Below are 15,512 nucleotides of genomic sequence, written 5' to 3'. Positions count from 1 at the left end.
TTAATGAGATGTTTTGGCTAAAATGTTAACAGATACCCCTGTAAGGCCATTCCAAAATTTAAATTTAGAGTTGATTGTTACAATGCCACAGATGCTACAGATGGTTAAGGGACACACTCATATTGTTTTATCATTATTTATTAAAACTTTTTAAAAATTGTATCAACTATAGCATCTAGCAAGGTTCTGCACACCTCTGACTGCCTCTACCCAGTTTTGATTCACACTGAGCAGAACTTTATTCTATAAGCAATCAAAATGACTCACTTTTAGAAACTATATTGAATAATCTTTTTTTTTTCTGTCACTGGAGAAGACTTTCAAATTGTATTTGCAGAAATGTAATGTTCAGAATGAAATTTTGCCAGTCTTAGCTACGCAATGGTGAGGAATCCTTTTATTTTAGGATTAAGTTGCTCCTGAAGTATAGTTTTAAGGTCTTCTACTTTAACTTGGTCTTTGAATATATGTGAAAGTGTGTAACTTACTAGCTGGCCTAGGAACCAAATATGAGTTTGTTTTTGGTGCCAGTGCATGACAATATGCACCTGACAGGGCTGAGTGTGTACCAGCAGTAAATGAGCAGGCCTGATCTCTTCTTCCTTAAGCAGGAGGGTGAAGAGTAAGCAGGGAAGCTATGAAGCGGCACAGTTCTGGTCTCCTCCCCACCGATTCACTGATGGCACAAAACTTGAACAAGCCAAGGACCCTGGCTGGAAATAACGAACGCCTCTCCCAGGAACTAAAGGGAAGAAAGATGGGCACTCTCTGCTACACAGTCCCTATGCACCACATTTCTCACACATGATGAGAAGCTTATGTCATGATTTACTATCTTATCTTGCTTAAGGTAAAGTTCAATCATCACTCAGTTTGGCAAACCCACCCCTCTGGCCTACAGGTTCACCTGAACAGCCTATTTGATGGGGCAGATTTGAACAGGTTAGAAAAGGAGAAACAATTTAGCCTCAGAAAGTGGGATTTCTTAAATTACCAGTGTCACAATTGCAAGATGCTACAGTCAAAGAAACAACCACTCAACCTCAAATAAGTCTGATCTTAAAACACAGAGAATAATAATTAAAGTAAAACCTGGCACCTACCTACTTCAGCCAAAGTTTTGATACATGACTCCACTGAGGCTTTCTGAGTCGGGTTTGGCCAGGTACAGTTGTAAATTCTAAAAGCAGACTGCAGCAGCTGAATAAAAACAGGCTGATGTGTCTAAAAACAAAAAGATAAACATGGAATTTTATGCTTTATAATCTCCTCACAACTGTCCTAGGGTTTGACACAACATAAAATACATGTGTGGGGTTTTTTTTGTTTTTTGGTTTTGCCTTTTTTTTTTTTTTAAACCTTGTGTACTCAAGCTACAGCTCAGTTAAATTCTCTTTGCTCTTCAGGACAGGAAGGAAAACAAATCAATTCTGTACCCTTAAAAATGCCAAATCATGCAATTTTTCCTCAGGTAAGATCACCACCAACATCAAGCAAACACAGTACAATGCAGAAGGACTGAGGAGTCTTCCTGGTTCTCAGATCCATGTCCCTTTTGTCATAGGACACAGCATTTTTCTCATGAAAGTACAAATGAAGACCTTGATTCTGCAAAGATATCCCCTTCACTGAATTCACAACAGCCAGGAGTAAATCTGACCATACTGAACTGCCTGCGGGTTTAGAGTCGTAAGAGGTAAAAATTAAGAATAAGTGTTTTAAAGAGGAATTAAGCTGCTAGCCAGTGGCATAAGAGGAGACAGAGAAATTAAAGGAGGACATAAAGATACAGCATTCCTACCTGGCTAGTAGAAGGTATCTCATTAATGGTCTGAATTACATATTTGTCTGTCTCCCTTTTTCTTACCTGGAGGCTGGTGCTGTTATCTGAAAACGGAGAATTGAAGAAGCCACTCACAATGTTCATTACTGGCTCAGTAACGTATTTCTCCAGACACGTGTCTGCATGTTTCCGATCTGTGGTTGTGTTACAAACCTACAGGGAAGAAAGGGGAAAAAATGAGATCTAGTTCTTTTAAACAAGCAAGCTATACTACTTTGTATTTATTATAACACATGTAATGGTATCTGTTCTTAGTATGAAAAAGAATGATTCTTACACAAAAACTTTCAGACATAACTGTCCTAGAGTTCATGCTGTATTTCTGATAACTTATTTTTCGTCTTGGAGATCCACATCGTCTTTCGAACCCCCTTCTCTCCTAAACTAGCTCTCACTCACAGCATGAAAAAAAATCCTCCTAAATCAGCACACTGCATGCCACTTACAGATTTAGACAGATTCAAGAAGAAAATGGACCTTTCATCCCATTGTGGAGCTAGGTTGGAAGAGGCTTTAGAGACAGATGAGACAAACACATTAGATTAGAAAGATTTCACGTAATGTTTAACTTCTCTCTACAATCAATCACCACAAATGGGTGGTGAAGGTGAAGCTCATTTGCAGAAAAAATGTTAAAAGAAAAAGGAAAGAAGAGGAAATAGCAGAGTCAATACCAACGCCTCTGGGACTGAGACTGTAAACTGTAAAACAGACAGCATTACTTAGGAAAGCCACATGGGAAAGATACGAAAGACAAGTTAAAAAGAATGAAAGAAGAGAATGATAGTACTAGAACAACTTTGGAGCACAGAAGGATGATTAAATGGTGGGAGGATAGGGGAAGAATCATACACATGATTCCTGAAGACACGCTTTGGTACAACATTAAAAGTTTGTTCCTGCATAAAGAAAGGAGATGCTTAAAGAAAGGAGAAAAACTGCTGGGCTGGCATGCACGGTTCAGTATTTCTTCCCCCCCAACATTAGAGAACATTTATACAGAATCATTTTGACTTTGCATATGTCAGTGAAAACAGTACCAAAACGAGTGCAAGCCCAAGAAAACAAAGGGTAGGTTCATTATTTGATCAGTGTCTACACAGACCCAATCACGTCGAGAAAGACAAGACTGGACAGATAAGGCTATACTCATACTAGCTCTTCAACAGCCTTTAAATAAACAGTTTTAATAGTGTTTAAAAAATTAAAGGCAAAGTTGCTCTCTCTTTTACCTATGCAAGCAACAGAATACTGTAATGCTTTAGGAAATCCACACGAGAACAGAATTTATTTTATTTATAGACTTCTGGGATATCCTTCAAATTAGCATCTGAGCATTTAACACATAATCATGAATCTGTGTGGTAGGTATTTATCGTTACACTGTGTTACATACAGGGAACTGAAGCCCAGAGAAGCTGGATGAATTGCTTAAGGTCACAGAGAAGAGTTGGTGACAGAACCAGAAAGATAATCCACAGCACCTGAATCTCACATAGGGCCAACACGCTCTCTAATTACAAAGAGCCATAGTGACACTGGGCCACTACGAGACAGCAGTTCAGACAATTTTACCAGGAGTGTTTTAAAGAAGGTACTGAGGTGACATCCAAAAGCACCAGTGTTCAGTGGGCGATACAGCTCACTGGAATACTAAAGCATTTAGAAGAGCATATGACACAACAGCATTGTCATATGGTGGAGAGGGGAATAACTAACACATACCTTGAGACCTACAGGAACAAGGCACCTTGAGGACGCTTGCTTGTCTGTTTTTCTAAAACATATTAAGTAAGCAAGTCATGGGCCTCATGCAGTGCTTTTTTTTTTTTTTTTTTAAATCACCCCCAAAAAGGAAAAGTTTATTTTGAAAGAGAAGTATCAGTAGCTAAACTGAAATAGTAAATCCTTCAGTTTTGGGAGAAGTATGACTCTTCTCCCCCCACACTCCTCACGGAGGTAAAAATGAAGATTCAGTTAATAATCAAAACTTTCTTTTAAAAAGACCATAGGACTAAAAACCTCTTGATGTTCTTCTGCTTTTAATCTGCATGCCAATTTTGGCTGGAACCAGTAGCTCTGAGGCTCAATGTTTGCGATCCCAATTGGAAGCCAGGGAGCTGAGCAGTGCTGGCATGGCGAATTTAGAAATCACCAAATCTAAATTCCAAAATGCTTTGAACCTTTCCCCTTCACTTGTCTAAACAGCAGAGCCATATGAGGGGATCCCACTCTCCTCAAACATAGGCTTGAAAAATTCCCATCACAGGAAAAGAATTCGGAAACCCTCTCATTCGTTCTTATCCCTCTGCCCTTTGAGGACTGAAAGATGTTCTCCTGTGGAAGAAAAAACCTGAAATGCATGAAATGGAGATGAGGATTGAGAAAGCAGTGTTTAAAAACCTCTTAAGAGGCTTTAATACCAAAACTCACATGAATAATGCTTCAAAAATTCTGCTGAGAAAGCCAGGATGACTTTACAGCTGTCAGATCCTGGCTCTTTCTTTAATCCTGCTCAGAATACAGCTGCTGACTTCCAGAGCCAGCCACACACAGGAAAGGGAAGCGTTTGCCTGAGCAGCACATGCTTTGCTTAGTGCAACCCTCTCTCTAAGCAATGCATGGGGGAAAGTAGGTTGGCAGAAACTGTAGAAAAAGGCTGCCTTTGAAAGTGCAACTTCATTGGGCAAACTGAATTTATATGTGAATTTGCCTGGTGCCTGTTTTGCAATGGACCACACTGCTGAAAGCAGAAGGCAGTTGAGGACTAAATAACTCCTCCTTGGGTCTAGAAACAGATAAAATATTTGGTGACTTTAAACAAAAAAAAGGAGGAGGAATCCAACCTGAGGATAACACTGTCCACCTTTCACCTTAGTGCTCACTAATAACACATTCCAACTCAAAGCTTGCAAACTTCCCCACTGACAGGCATTTCTGGCAGCTAAAAGGAAAGCTTTTCCCCTTCCCCCATGCAAAAGCATCTATTTTAGCTCCCTGGAACACCAAGGATCAAAGGGCTCTTTCTCTAAATGCTTTGAAAGCTATTGTAACATCTTCATGAAGCTGACAGCATCCTAACTGTCCTGATAGCTACATACTGCTGATGTATTTATAACACATGAGCTCTGCCTGGGTCCCAGAAGACCAAATCCAAACAAATACACTCAATAATCTAGAAGATAGGGCTACCCACAGGCCCTGGCTGAAGAGCAGAACAGGCCAGAGCACTTCTGACATGCTCTTTCAGTTCTTTTAGCCGCTAACCACGAAATAAAAAGGACTAATTAGATATCTACCCTGAGTACTTTGCAGAAGAGCAAAATAAAACTGCATTTTGCAATCTTACTCAGAGAAAAGTGCACATGCACAAGAAACACTGAATTAATAATACACTCGCTATTCACCTCTGAAGGCCTAGAGTCTAATTTCTTTTATTAGAAGGCATGTGAAAACAAGCTCAGTAGTCACTAGCTTCAGGCTAACTACGTCATTTGGCACAGGGCTGTATGACTGGGGAGCTGCGCTAAGGGAAGCCTTCAGGCTGGTGAAGCTGAACTGTGGACAGAGTCCTCTTTCTACATATGCCCACTTCTGCCTGAAAGGCAGTGAAAATTGGTCACATTTACACAGTTAATACACAGGGAGATCTGTGTAGAGGGGCCAGTGCCAGGGCATGTCAGGCAAGGGCAACCCAGGAAGGGAATTAAACAGGAGAAAATACTTCTTGGGGTAAAAACAGCAAGGATCAGAATCCACCAGAATCCAACCAGGATCCCCCTCCAAGAAGGTTTCTGATTTCAGTTTTCCAATGCACCTGGTTTGTTGAGAAGGGCTTTACTGGGGAAGACAGGCACAGAAACAAGACAAACAGCAGTAAGATCGCACTTACAGAGGTCTCATTACTGCTGAAAATGGCTTCTACCAAAAAAGAGAGCACAAACATTCCTATGTTAACCTATTCCTAGAAACAAGGGGAAAAGTATTTTATAAGTTTTCTGTTTCACAGAGAAATGAACAGGCCCCAGTGCTTATAGTACAGCACAAATCTCTGCACTCATTCTTCTTTCAGCCATAGATCATGATAACTACGGGGGTATGCTACTTTCTCCCATTGTGGCGCACTATTACTTTGGTGTAAATGCCCACTGCAGGACTGAATTGAGATTCTTTCACCTTTTTTTTCCTTAATTTCAACAAAATAAACAATGCAAGGAGTGAGATTTTAAGGATTAGAAAAAGTAATGGACCACAGACTGGGCAAAGCCAGGCATGCACTACAACCATGAGCTATAACATCTCCAGAACACTGGCCAGCAACAACAGGGATCAGGCCACCAGCAGTAAAAATCTGTGTTTCTACTTTTTGAACAGAAAAGGCAACTCCATTAGTTGGGATTAACAGTAGGCTCTTATGAGAAATACTACCTGCTAGAAAAGCAATATGCAATGTAAACTGTAATCATTATGTCACACTGGTTTCCCTGCATGGTTCTGCTACTGTATTTTATCCTTCCTGCAGTTATAAGATTTTCCTGTTTTTCTGCCTCCCAAGTATTGGTGAATGGAAGCTTAATTTGACTTACAACTTGAAACTTAATTCAACAGTAAGGACACCAAGAAATTCAATACGGTCCAAAGGAACTGAATGCCTACTGTACTAATCACATCCCATCACCCTGTAGCATCACAGTCTATATAAGAATTAGTATCCTGAAAGAGCATGGCTCTATACCTGCCTTTTGCGTCACCAGTGAGAATGTAACGACAGTAGAATAAGAAACAAAAACAGGACAAGGTAAGATTAGAGTAGGAACACGAGCTGAAGAATTTCTTGATTCCTGACCCTCACTGTACCAATAGAGTAAAACAAGGAGAGATGCAGGTTTTTTTTTTTTTTAATTACCACCATAATTGCATGTAATACATGGTACCAGAAGAAATACAAACTCTCAACCCTCTACGTGCACCCCAGTTTATATCCTTTTCTGGTAGAAAAAAGTCAAGGACAAGGGTTCTGAGATGATCTTTTAGAAAGAGTACTTTGCTAGCAATTAGGTTAAACGATGATGAACAAAATATAATAGAAATGATGACCCATTAAAAAAGACTTACTTTATGGACAACTTAGAAAAAAATAGTTAATAAAATACATTTTTATTCCATATATTTTATTAACCTTACATAGTTCACAAGAAAATTTATGTCCAGTTCAGTTGCCACCCATGAGTACGCTGTATTTAATACCTCATTTAAGCTTACCCTTGCCATATCAACAAGGAAGTTCTCAAATAATTTCCAAATATGGTTACTGGCATAGATTTCTTTCATTTCCACTTCAGTGTCCACATAACAGTGGTTAACAAAATTAACATAGGCAATTTTCACCTGCAGGAACAGCAAACATATGAACAATGTGAAAATGGAACAATGAAAATCATTAACATTCTGTTTTCTATCTGCAAAAATACTGAACAATAAAGATTCTTCAAATATGAAGAAATACTAATAGTAATAATAATGCATATGCTAGGTTCTGAAGACTTAACAGATAATCAGTGCAACAAATACATTAATGTACTTACTGAAAGACCAGGGGGAGAAATGAAAAGGTTTTGCAAACATTCCTACTCAAACAGCAAAATACCCACAACTAAATCAATAATAAATCTACAAATAAAATTACATTAAAATTACAAGGGCCTGACTCCAAAGTCAGGAACTGACAGAATGCAGGACACCCATGCATTTGTCAATTGACTCTTGTGGGTTGACGCCTCGTGACAGGCTTGCCAAATACCGCAAATGAGGTCTTTAGCAGAGCTGGGTCTGCAATGCCTGTTCCTAGGATCCTAATGCAGTGCTTAAATCAAGGGTGGGCGCAATTCAGACCTGAATGGAAGAGAAAGGTTGTGCAGCACCAGGGCTGCAGCAGTGCAGGGCTTAACAGGAGGAATGCATCATCACTCCTCTCCTGCCTCATAAATCTGCACCGTCATATAAATGGATATCCCATGTCTAAAATTTAAATATTAAACACATGCACACACACTGAAAATTTCTTTTCATAGTCAAGGGAGAGGAAATAGTCATATACATTTAATGCAGTCAGGAGAAAGCTCATAAATGTTGTAGACTTTAAGGTTTCATTTGTTTGGACTTTTTAATTAGCAGTTGTTGACATTAATTTTAGGAGGAACTTTTGAGCACAGCAAGCATTTTGTTTCTAAGAAAAGTATCAGCTGATCACAAGGAGGCTTTCTCTTGGCATGGAAGGATTATTTACTGCCACAAGGCCCAATTCTGTTGGCACGTTCTTTGTCTGAGTTGCATTCTTCCACCATATAGCCTGTAGAAATCCCTCTGATCAATACACAGGGCCTGAACCAACTCCTGCAGAGCCTATAGAAAGATGCCTTTTGATCACATCAAGTTTGGTGCAAGGAGCATTCCCAACCTAATCAGTGTGAGGTATCACAGTCCTACTGAACCAATACCGGTAGCATCTGCAGGATTAGGCCTCTACATGCAGGGAATAAAAACATGTGCCAGACTGAATTTAATAAAACCAGCCTTCACCCAAAACTCCTACTGATTTCAACATGGCCAGAAGGCTACCCCATTATTTCCAACAACTTCAGGTAGCGGCAAAATGTTAGCTTGACAAATCATTGAGCTGATTCTTCACAGCTAAGAGCCAGAAGCTTAGTAGAGGATTAAATTCTGATAGCAGCTGCACAAACCTAGGAAAAAGTTGACAATCAAAGTGCAACACAAGGGACAAAGAGTTTTCTGTTTAAGAAAACATTGGATATCTTTTTTCATTTATTCACCTTAACAAGCAACACAGCTAAGCCAGTCAGCCTGTATTCTGGGCAACTATCAACCAGTCAGAATTTTACAAACTCAGAAAATATTTTGCCATTGATAATAATTATCAGTCCGCTTCGTCCTTCAGTGAGTTTTACCTCAGGTATGCAGTCATCATGGGTCACTACTCTCACTATATCATCCAGTGGCAGGAGTGAATTGCACTTGATCTCCGTATACACATTCTTTCCTTCTGTGCAAGCTGCCAGCAATTCCACCAGTGTGACGTGATAGGCTAAGGGTCCACTCTCATCCGCTCGATCTCGCTCAGAGCACATCATTTGGAGCAGGACTGGAAACGATGCTCTGTCATTGTAGAATATCAACACATCTTCACCGCCATTTATCAGCTGAAAAAGATATCGCAAAGCCTTTTTCAGTTGCTCAAGCATCCTGCAAAGCAGTCATTTTCTTAATTATTTTGTTCTACCTTTAATTATGCAAAGACTCTCCAGCTACAGAAAGAGCACAAGAAAAAAAATTAGCCTGATGTGGCTTACCAAATGCACATGTCAAAATAACATCCAAACTTTTGCTCTTATCCACAGAAGTGCAAATCTGGAATACCTCAGCAAGGTCCCCCACCTGATGCAAGATGAAGTTTAATTTCTGCGTAGCTCTGTGCTTCCCTGTGAAGGTATGCCATCCTCACAATTCCTACTGTCTCAGTGCTTGTTTGATGTTAATTAATTATCCTCACCTTCTATTGTGAAGCAAGGATGTCTCTATCCCTCTGTAGAAGAGGGATATTATTGCTATTTTATAGATAGGGACTTGAGCTACAGAGAGATTAAAGCTCATGTGCCAGCTAACATGTAGTCTGTGGCTCACCCAGAATGCAACCACTGTGTTTGTGCCCCTGTTCAGCATCTAAAACAAAGGATGATTCTTCCTAACCTACGCAGATTTGGCAGGTGGGTCTTGACACTGCCGTGCCAGCACCACCTTTAAACAGAAAATTGGTGTATGTGATAAATATTTGAATCTGAACGCTACAAGTGCATTGCTCATCTCAGATGATCCAGAGCCCGAGTGGATGTGGGTGGCCTCATTTTAGCAGAGGTCAGAGTAAGGTTTTGTTCCAATGCTGTTTTGAACCCTCCCCTGTGCACTGAAGGTACCCACTGCCAGCGCTGCTCTGCGAGCTTGGGGGGAGCTGGGACGTGGCAATATCCCTTTCTTCTCTCCATCGCTCTCCTTTTAAGCATAAAGTACTCTCAGCAGACGTGAAAATAAGTTCCCATAAACCCCGTCTCATACAGAACTCTTCTTGGCAGAACAATGACCCTATGTATTTTGTGAATACTGCATTTGACATATCCAAGTCTATATGTGACATGAAATTCTGGCTTACTGAATTCAAGGGCAGAAATTAAGGTTGGGGAAGCTGTTAAGAAATGGGAAAGCAGTAAGAGCAGGGATGAAAATTAGTCTTCTCCAGAAACGGAGCAGTATCCAAACTCACAAAACATTTTGTTACATTTTGCAGTGTTTCAACACTTCAAATTTTGAACTTACAAGTTTTCTGATTGTGTTTTTCCCATTTCTTGCTTCTTTTTACTTGGACTTTCAAATGGAGTGAATTGTGAATTCAGCCTTTCCCACATTTCTTATTCCTTCTTATCTCTCCTTTTTTTCCTTAGGCTTTTAAAATGTTTCCACTCTGACTTTTTAAAATATTGACATTTTTGGGGCAATCCACAGAATGGAGAAAAGTTTTTAAAGGTACAAGTACTGGTGTGGGGGGTGGAACAACTGCATGGGCCCCCAGACACATGAATTTCATTGCACTGGCAAGAAGGAAAGTAGGGAAATATAAGTATTCAGAATGCTTGAAAATTGACCCGTCTCATTTTTAAATATTGACATATGGAATACTATTTTTTTCTTAAACATTTCAAATACAAAATAATTTAAAAATTCACACCAAGCCCTGTGTTGGAGGGCACATGCTTTGTCACTTTCCATTAGGTTGTTCACTTTATTCCCATAGTTATTTTCCATTTGCACGTGTTGCACAAAGGAGAGGAAAGAAGGCTCTTTCCAGGTTTCTTCAGGGTTATAATCTCATGTCAAATCCAGACAAAATCTGTTCTGGTATGGCTTGATAAAAGGGCAAGTCAAATTGATCCCTTGTCCTTTCATGTATCTATCGCTGATGAACTAGAAAGAAATACCAGGAGACTGAATTTGTGAAATGATGCTGCATGACATGCTTGCTACATTGCAGCTGGGAGGAACCACAAACCAAAGCAGACAACATTGCATTGGCACAGGAAGGGCAAAGGGGAACAAAGTAATCATCATAAAGACAGTGAAAGAAGAAAACGTCATCCCTTTCTCCAAGTTATCCTATTTTGAATGTGATTTGCGAAAGGAATCCAAACATTGGCCAAACAAGCAGAGAAAACACTGTCAGTAAAAACATAAAAGGAAGAGAAGTACCCAATGTTAGCCAAAGTTCTCGCTGAATTCCACGAGCAGAGCAATGGGGAAAAAGAAAATCAGCAGCATTTTCTTCCACTAAAGTATATTTAAAATGAGTTAAGAATTCTATGCAAGTGTAATGAAGGTGGGTCAGTATCAGATCAGCTGTTGACACTCTGCTGTACCACAGATAATAGAAAACTCTGCTGCCACATTGATCTGTTTCAAAAGTAAATTCTGCTTTCTCTTTTGTAATAATGTTTGCACCTATAAGCACTGTTCTTCCAGAAATTGCAAAGCACTCTTGTAACAAGATAAAGCGCCTAAGGAACCTTTCAGGAAGGTAAACATCATTACTAGCACTCCACAGATGTGGGGACCAAGAATATAGGAACAGGTTATGCTAAATAAGACAGAGTGGGAATGTTCAATATATCTTATGAAAGTATTCTTTCATAATGGTCTGTGTGCACATCTAAAGTATGTAAATGTGATTAGTCTATCTCTTACTCCCAGTAAACAGGCATAAGCTACACTGTATTTCCAATGGGGTAAAAGAATATACAAGAGTAGTTAGTTGCAGACATGCTGTACCCTCACACTCTCTCTTGCTTTGTGCTAAATTGTTTACATGCCCCACTTGGAGGCACAGAAAAGTTACACCACTTGCCTACAGTGACAAACTAAATCTCAGTTGTCTACTTTGAAATTGTCCTGACTCCATCTCAAATTCCAACTGTTAGGCTACACTGTTTCCTTTGTATCGGATTGCTATTCACATTTCACTATTACTGTTCTTTCCTCACAAATGATATTTGCTTAACTGTAATTTCTTACAGCTTTTAAACAGCTCACCATCTTACCCTCTTTCCTCAAAACAGGGGTTCCCTCTCTTTCTTGCAAATTCCTGCAGGACTCATGGTATAAATGTCACATCTATGTTGATTTCTATTTTCATCATTCAGCCAGCTTAAAAATGTATTTTGGCAAATTTATCTTTATGCTATTACAGATCACTAGCAAAATGTATTTAAGTTGAGGAAAATATCAAAATTGTATTTGATGAGAAAGTAAAAACCTACAAGGAGCTGAGGTTGAAGGGGAAAAATCTAAAATCACTGATGCAAAAGAATTGTTTGAATTACGTAAATCAAGGGCTTGTATTTGATATTACATGTTAAAACACATCAGTCAAATTGAAAAGGTTGACGTGGATTTCATTAAAGGTTATCCATGTAGGCTGAAGTTTTATTTTCTTAATTAGAAGTTTCTCCTCTTTGTTGCTGTGGTAAGAAATTTCAGCAAGTTTTAGTTCTGTTCACACCACACCTAGAGCTTTATCTCTGTTTTCTTTCTGAAGTTGCCTTTTCCAAAAAAGAAAAGAACGCACTTTGAAAAGTAATGAAAATGTTGCTTGGATTCTGATCCTACCTGGACTTTTCACCATATTCAATTTTATCCACCTATTAATCTCATTGAACTGTTAGCATAATTACAGTTAAATGCATGAGTATCTGCAAGGCGAGGACTTCATTTATCATGCACACTGCATATCAAATCCTGTTTGCAGAGAAGTCAGTGGGTATTTTCCTAGTGACTTCAATGACATAAAAATTTATCCACAAACCACTCAGTTGAATTTACCAGGCCAGACTCCGAATGTAGCTAGCTAAAGCTAGAGTAGCTCTTCTAACTCCAGAAGAAATGCTCAAGGATTACAGGAGTAGAAACAAAAGCAGAAACAAGTACCTGGAATTGTTATATGCTTTCACATAAAAAATGGTTTACAACACTGTTTAGACAAATCCACAGATGTAAGAGTCTTTTTTATGGTAAAACGGTGTCACAGTATGGGAAGTTTGGTATGTAAATGGCATCCTAAGATACAGTACAGGAAAATGAAGGTTTATATAAGGAACTCAAGAGATTTCCACACTACATCTTCTAGAAATAGACACCTCTGTATCACCATGATAACACTCATGTTTTCTTTCTAGTAGTTACACAGATGGCCTCACAAAATTAGATTAAACTCCAAAAAAAGTCTGCTAAAATATTCATTATTTGTGATACCATTTAAAATTCTAAAGCTATGATGCCAGTGTGTCCCACTGGTATTAACAGCAGAAGAAAGCAACCTCAAAATATTAGTATGTTTTAAAAAGACATCACATAAATGATGAACATACAAACCATTAACTTACCTCTGTCATTACCATGTCCTGGCATTTCTTCACATATTTGCCATCTGCTTTTACAATGGTCTGCAGGAAACGCAGGTATTCCACATGACGGCCATGGGTCTCAATACAGTGTACAAAGTGCTGCACCACTCTCTCACTAATTTCATTACACAGAAGGTAATTATTCATGAAGATATGCCGCATGGTTTCAGCTTCCAGAAGCTAAACAGATTTAAATCCAAACAGCCTTGTAAGAATGGCAGATCTGTTTCAAGACTGAAGAATTCACAGGCCTCCAGACTAGGAAAAGCCGCACTGGTGAAGGGAGACTGGAAAAGCCCAACATGGATCAGTCCAGCGATTAGCTAGTAACCTTATGGGCCTGTCTTTCATTTCCAATGGGATTACTCTACGCTTCCCTAAGAGTACAAAATGTTCTTAAAGTAGACATAAACAAAATCTATGCACATGTGGAAGGTAAAAACACACACAGAGACACTGCTAGAGCACTTTGAACAGACTTTGGGATACAAGACAACCGAGACCATGTTCATCCCACCCACCATCCAACTTCTCACTGAGGCAACTAAATTAGGTGCTTAGCTACCTCTGGCTCCCTCTATGGTTGACAAATAAGCAGACAAATCATTGCACATATAATCTAATCACTCTCTTACGGCACATCTCTTTCCTCATTTACTACAGAGGGAGCCTAAGGCTATGTTTTTATCAGCGAGTAGTGTGGTACAACAGGAGCAGACCTGCAGTGAGAAAGGGATGCTGCTGAGGACCCCACATCCAGACTATATGCACCCTGGGGGCTTTTGCTTCAAACTTGCTCTGGTTCGGTCCCTTAGGCTGAATGCTCACAAGGGTTAGGTGTGCTCCTGGAGCACAACCTTTCTGTTTAGTGTCATCTGAAAGGAATCCACACCAAATCTGCTCTACAATGTGAGTGAAAACATAGCAAGAAAGGATGATCAGAAGATCAGCTTCAAAAGCACTCTCCTGATTTGAACTAAAACAGAAATGCAGGTGCAAGCAGGCTCTATACCCAGCACCTCAGTGAAGGGACAAATGTTAGACAGAATCGAATTGGGCTCTAGTCCCTGCAATGGTCAGCTCAACATCCTTCACTAACTTCACAAAAAAAGCATGAATAAAAAAAGACAGAACAAATGCTTCCTGGAATAACGTACTCAGGTCAGGAGTCTACACTCCTAATACTTATCTTCTTTCTAATAAAAGTGCATTTTGCTCAGTAGCAGATCTTCTATATGTATATCAACACACATATACATACTTTAATTTTAATGAAACAAATCAAAAAGCAGGGGGACTGTAACAAAGGGACTTAATATAAAGACAGTGATTTAACAGAAGATCAAACTTTAGATTAGTTGAAGCAAGTAGAAACATCATCAGCAAAAACATATGGGTCTGATTCTGCTCTCACACAAGTTTCACATCAGCATAGTCACAGCATCTTCTCCTCTGACTTATAGTCCAGATGTGAGTGAGTTAGGATGAATGAGATTAGAATCAAGCCAAACATGATATAATGATACAACACATGCTCATAGATACTTCCAATGAACCCTGTAGGTAATAGTCTTCCACTTTCAAAATAGAACATTAAAAGCAATGAAATAGAGTGATGATAAGAGAGAAAAGAAAACAGAGAGAAGAGAAAGCAGAGAAGGCATAATTTAATGTAGTTATTTATTTAGCATTGTCATTTGTCATTGAACCCAAATTTACTTTCATTTATAATATTAACCTTAAAATGAAATACTTACTCCCGGAGTTAAGAATAAATTGAGATTTTTGTGGAGAAGAACTTGATTCTGAGGATTTCCTCGACAGAAATTCTGAAGAAAAGTATGGGCTAGATTCATAACTTCATTCATCTTCTCATCACTCTGCAGAAAGAAAAGACAAAAACATCAGCTGGACGTATCTAAACATACTTGTTAATCCTGCACAGTATGAACTCAGCCAGGAACACACTGATTCTCTTGAGCCTTTACATGGCAGGAATTCTCCCTCTGGTAAGAGCAACTTCTAGTTTCCTTCAGAATCCATGAGTGACTACACCTTACACTGAACCCACTTGACCACAGAGAATCATTAGCAATGACCCACCATGCTAAATTTTCAATGTTTCTTCCACCTTCCTTGGCCTGAGG

General features: G+C 39.2%; 1 protein-coding gene across 1 annotated transcript in view; it reads right to left on the bottom strand.

Annotated features, from left to right (window-relative positions):
• The window catches only part of ITPR2 (inositol 1,4,5-trisphosphate receptor type 2), a 271,787-nt gene that overhangs the window by 133,537 nt on the left and 122,738 nt on the right, over positions 1 to 15,512 (bottom strand). The window contains exons 29-34 of the mRNA XM_067305912.1: positions 15,123 to 15,245; positions 13,345 to 13,545; positions 8,812 to 9,063; positions 7,106 to 7,231; positions 1,868 to 1,996; positions 1,104 to 1,224 (exon numbers count right to left, since the gene is read on the bottom strand). Coding sequence (XP_067162013.1) covers positions 1,104 to 1,224; positions 1,868 to 1,996; positions 7,106 to 7,231; positions 8,812 to 9,063; positions 13,345 to 13,545; positions 15,123 to 15,245 — 952 coding nt within the window. The remainder of the gene's footprint in view (positions 1 to 1,103; positions 1,225 to 1,867; positions 1,997 to 7,105; positions 7,232 to 8,811; positions 9,064 to 13,344; positions 13,546 to 15,122; positions 15,246 to 15,512) is intronic.

The sequence above is a fragment of the Apteryx mantelli genome, chromosome 1 (assembly GCF_036417845.1).
Source record: "Apteryx mantelli isolate bAptMan1 chromosome 1, bAptMan1.hap1, whole genome shotgun sequence".
NCBI lineage: Eukaryota > Metazoa > Chordata > Aves > Apterygiformes > Apterygidae > Apteryx > Apteryx mantelli.
The sequence above is the reverse complement of the archived record's forward strand: the minus strand, read 5'-3'. Positions and strand labels throughout refer to the sequence as shown.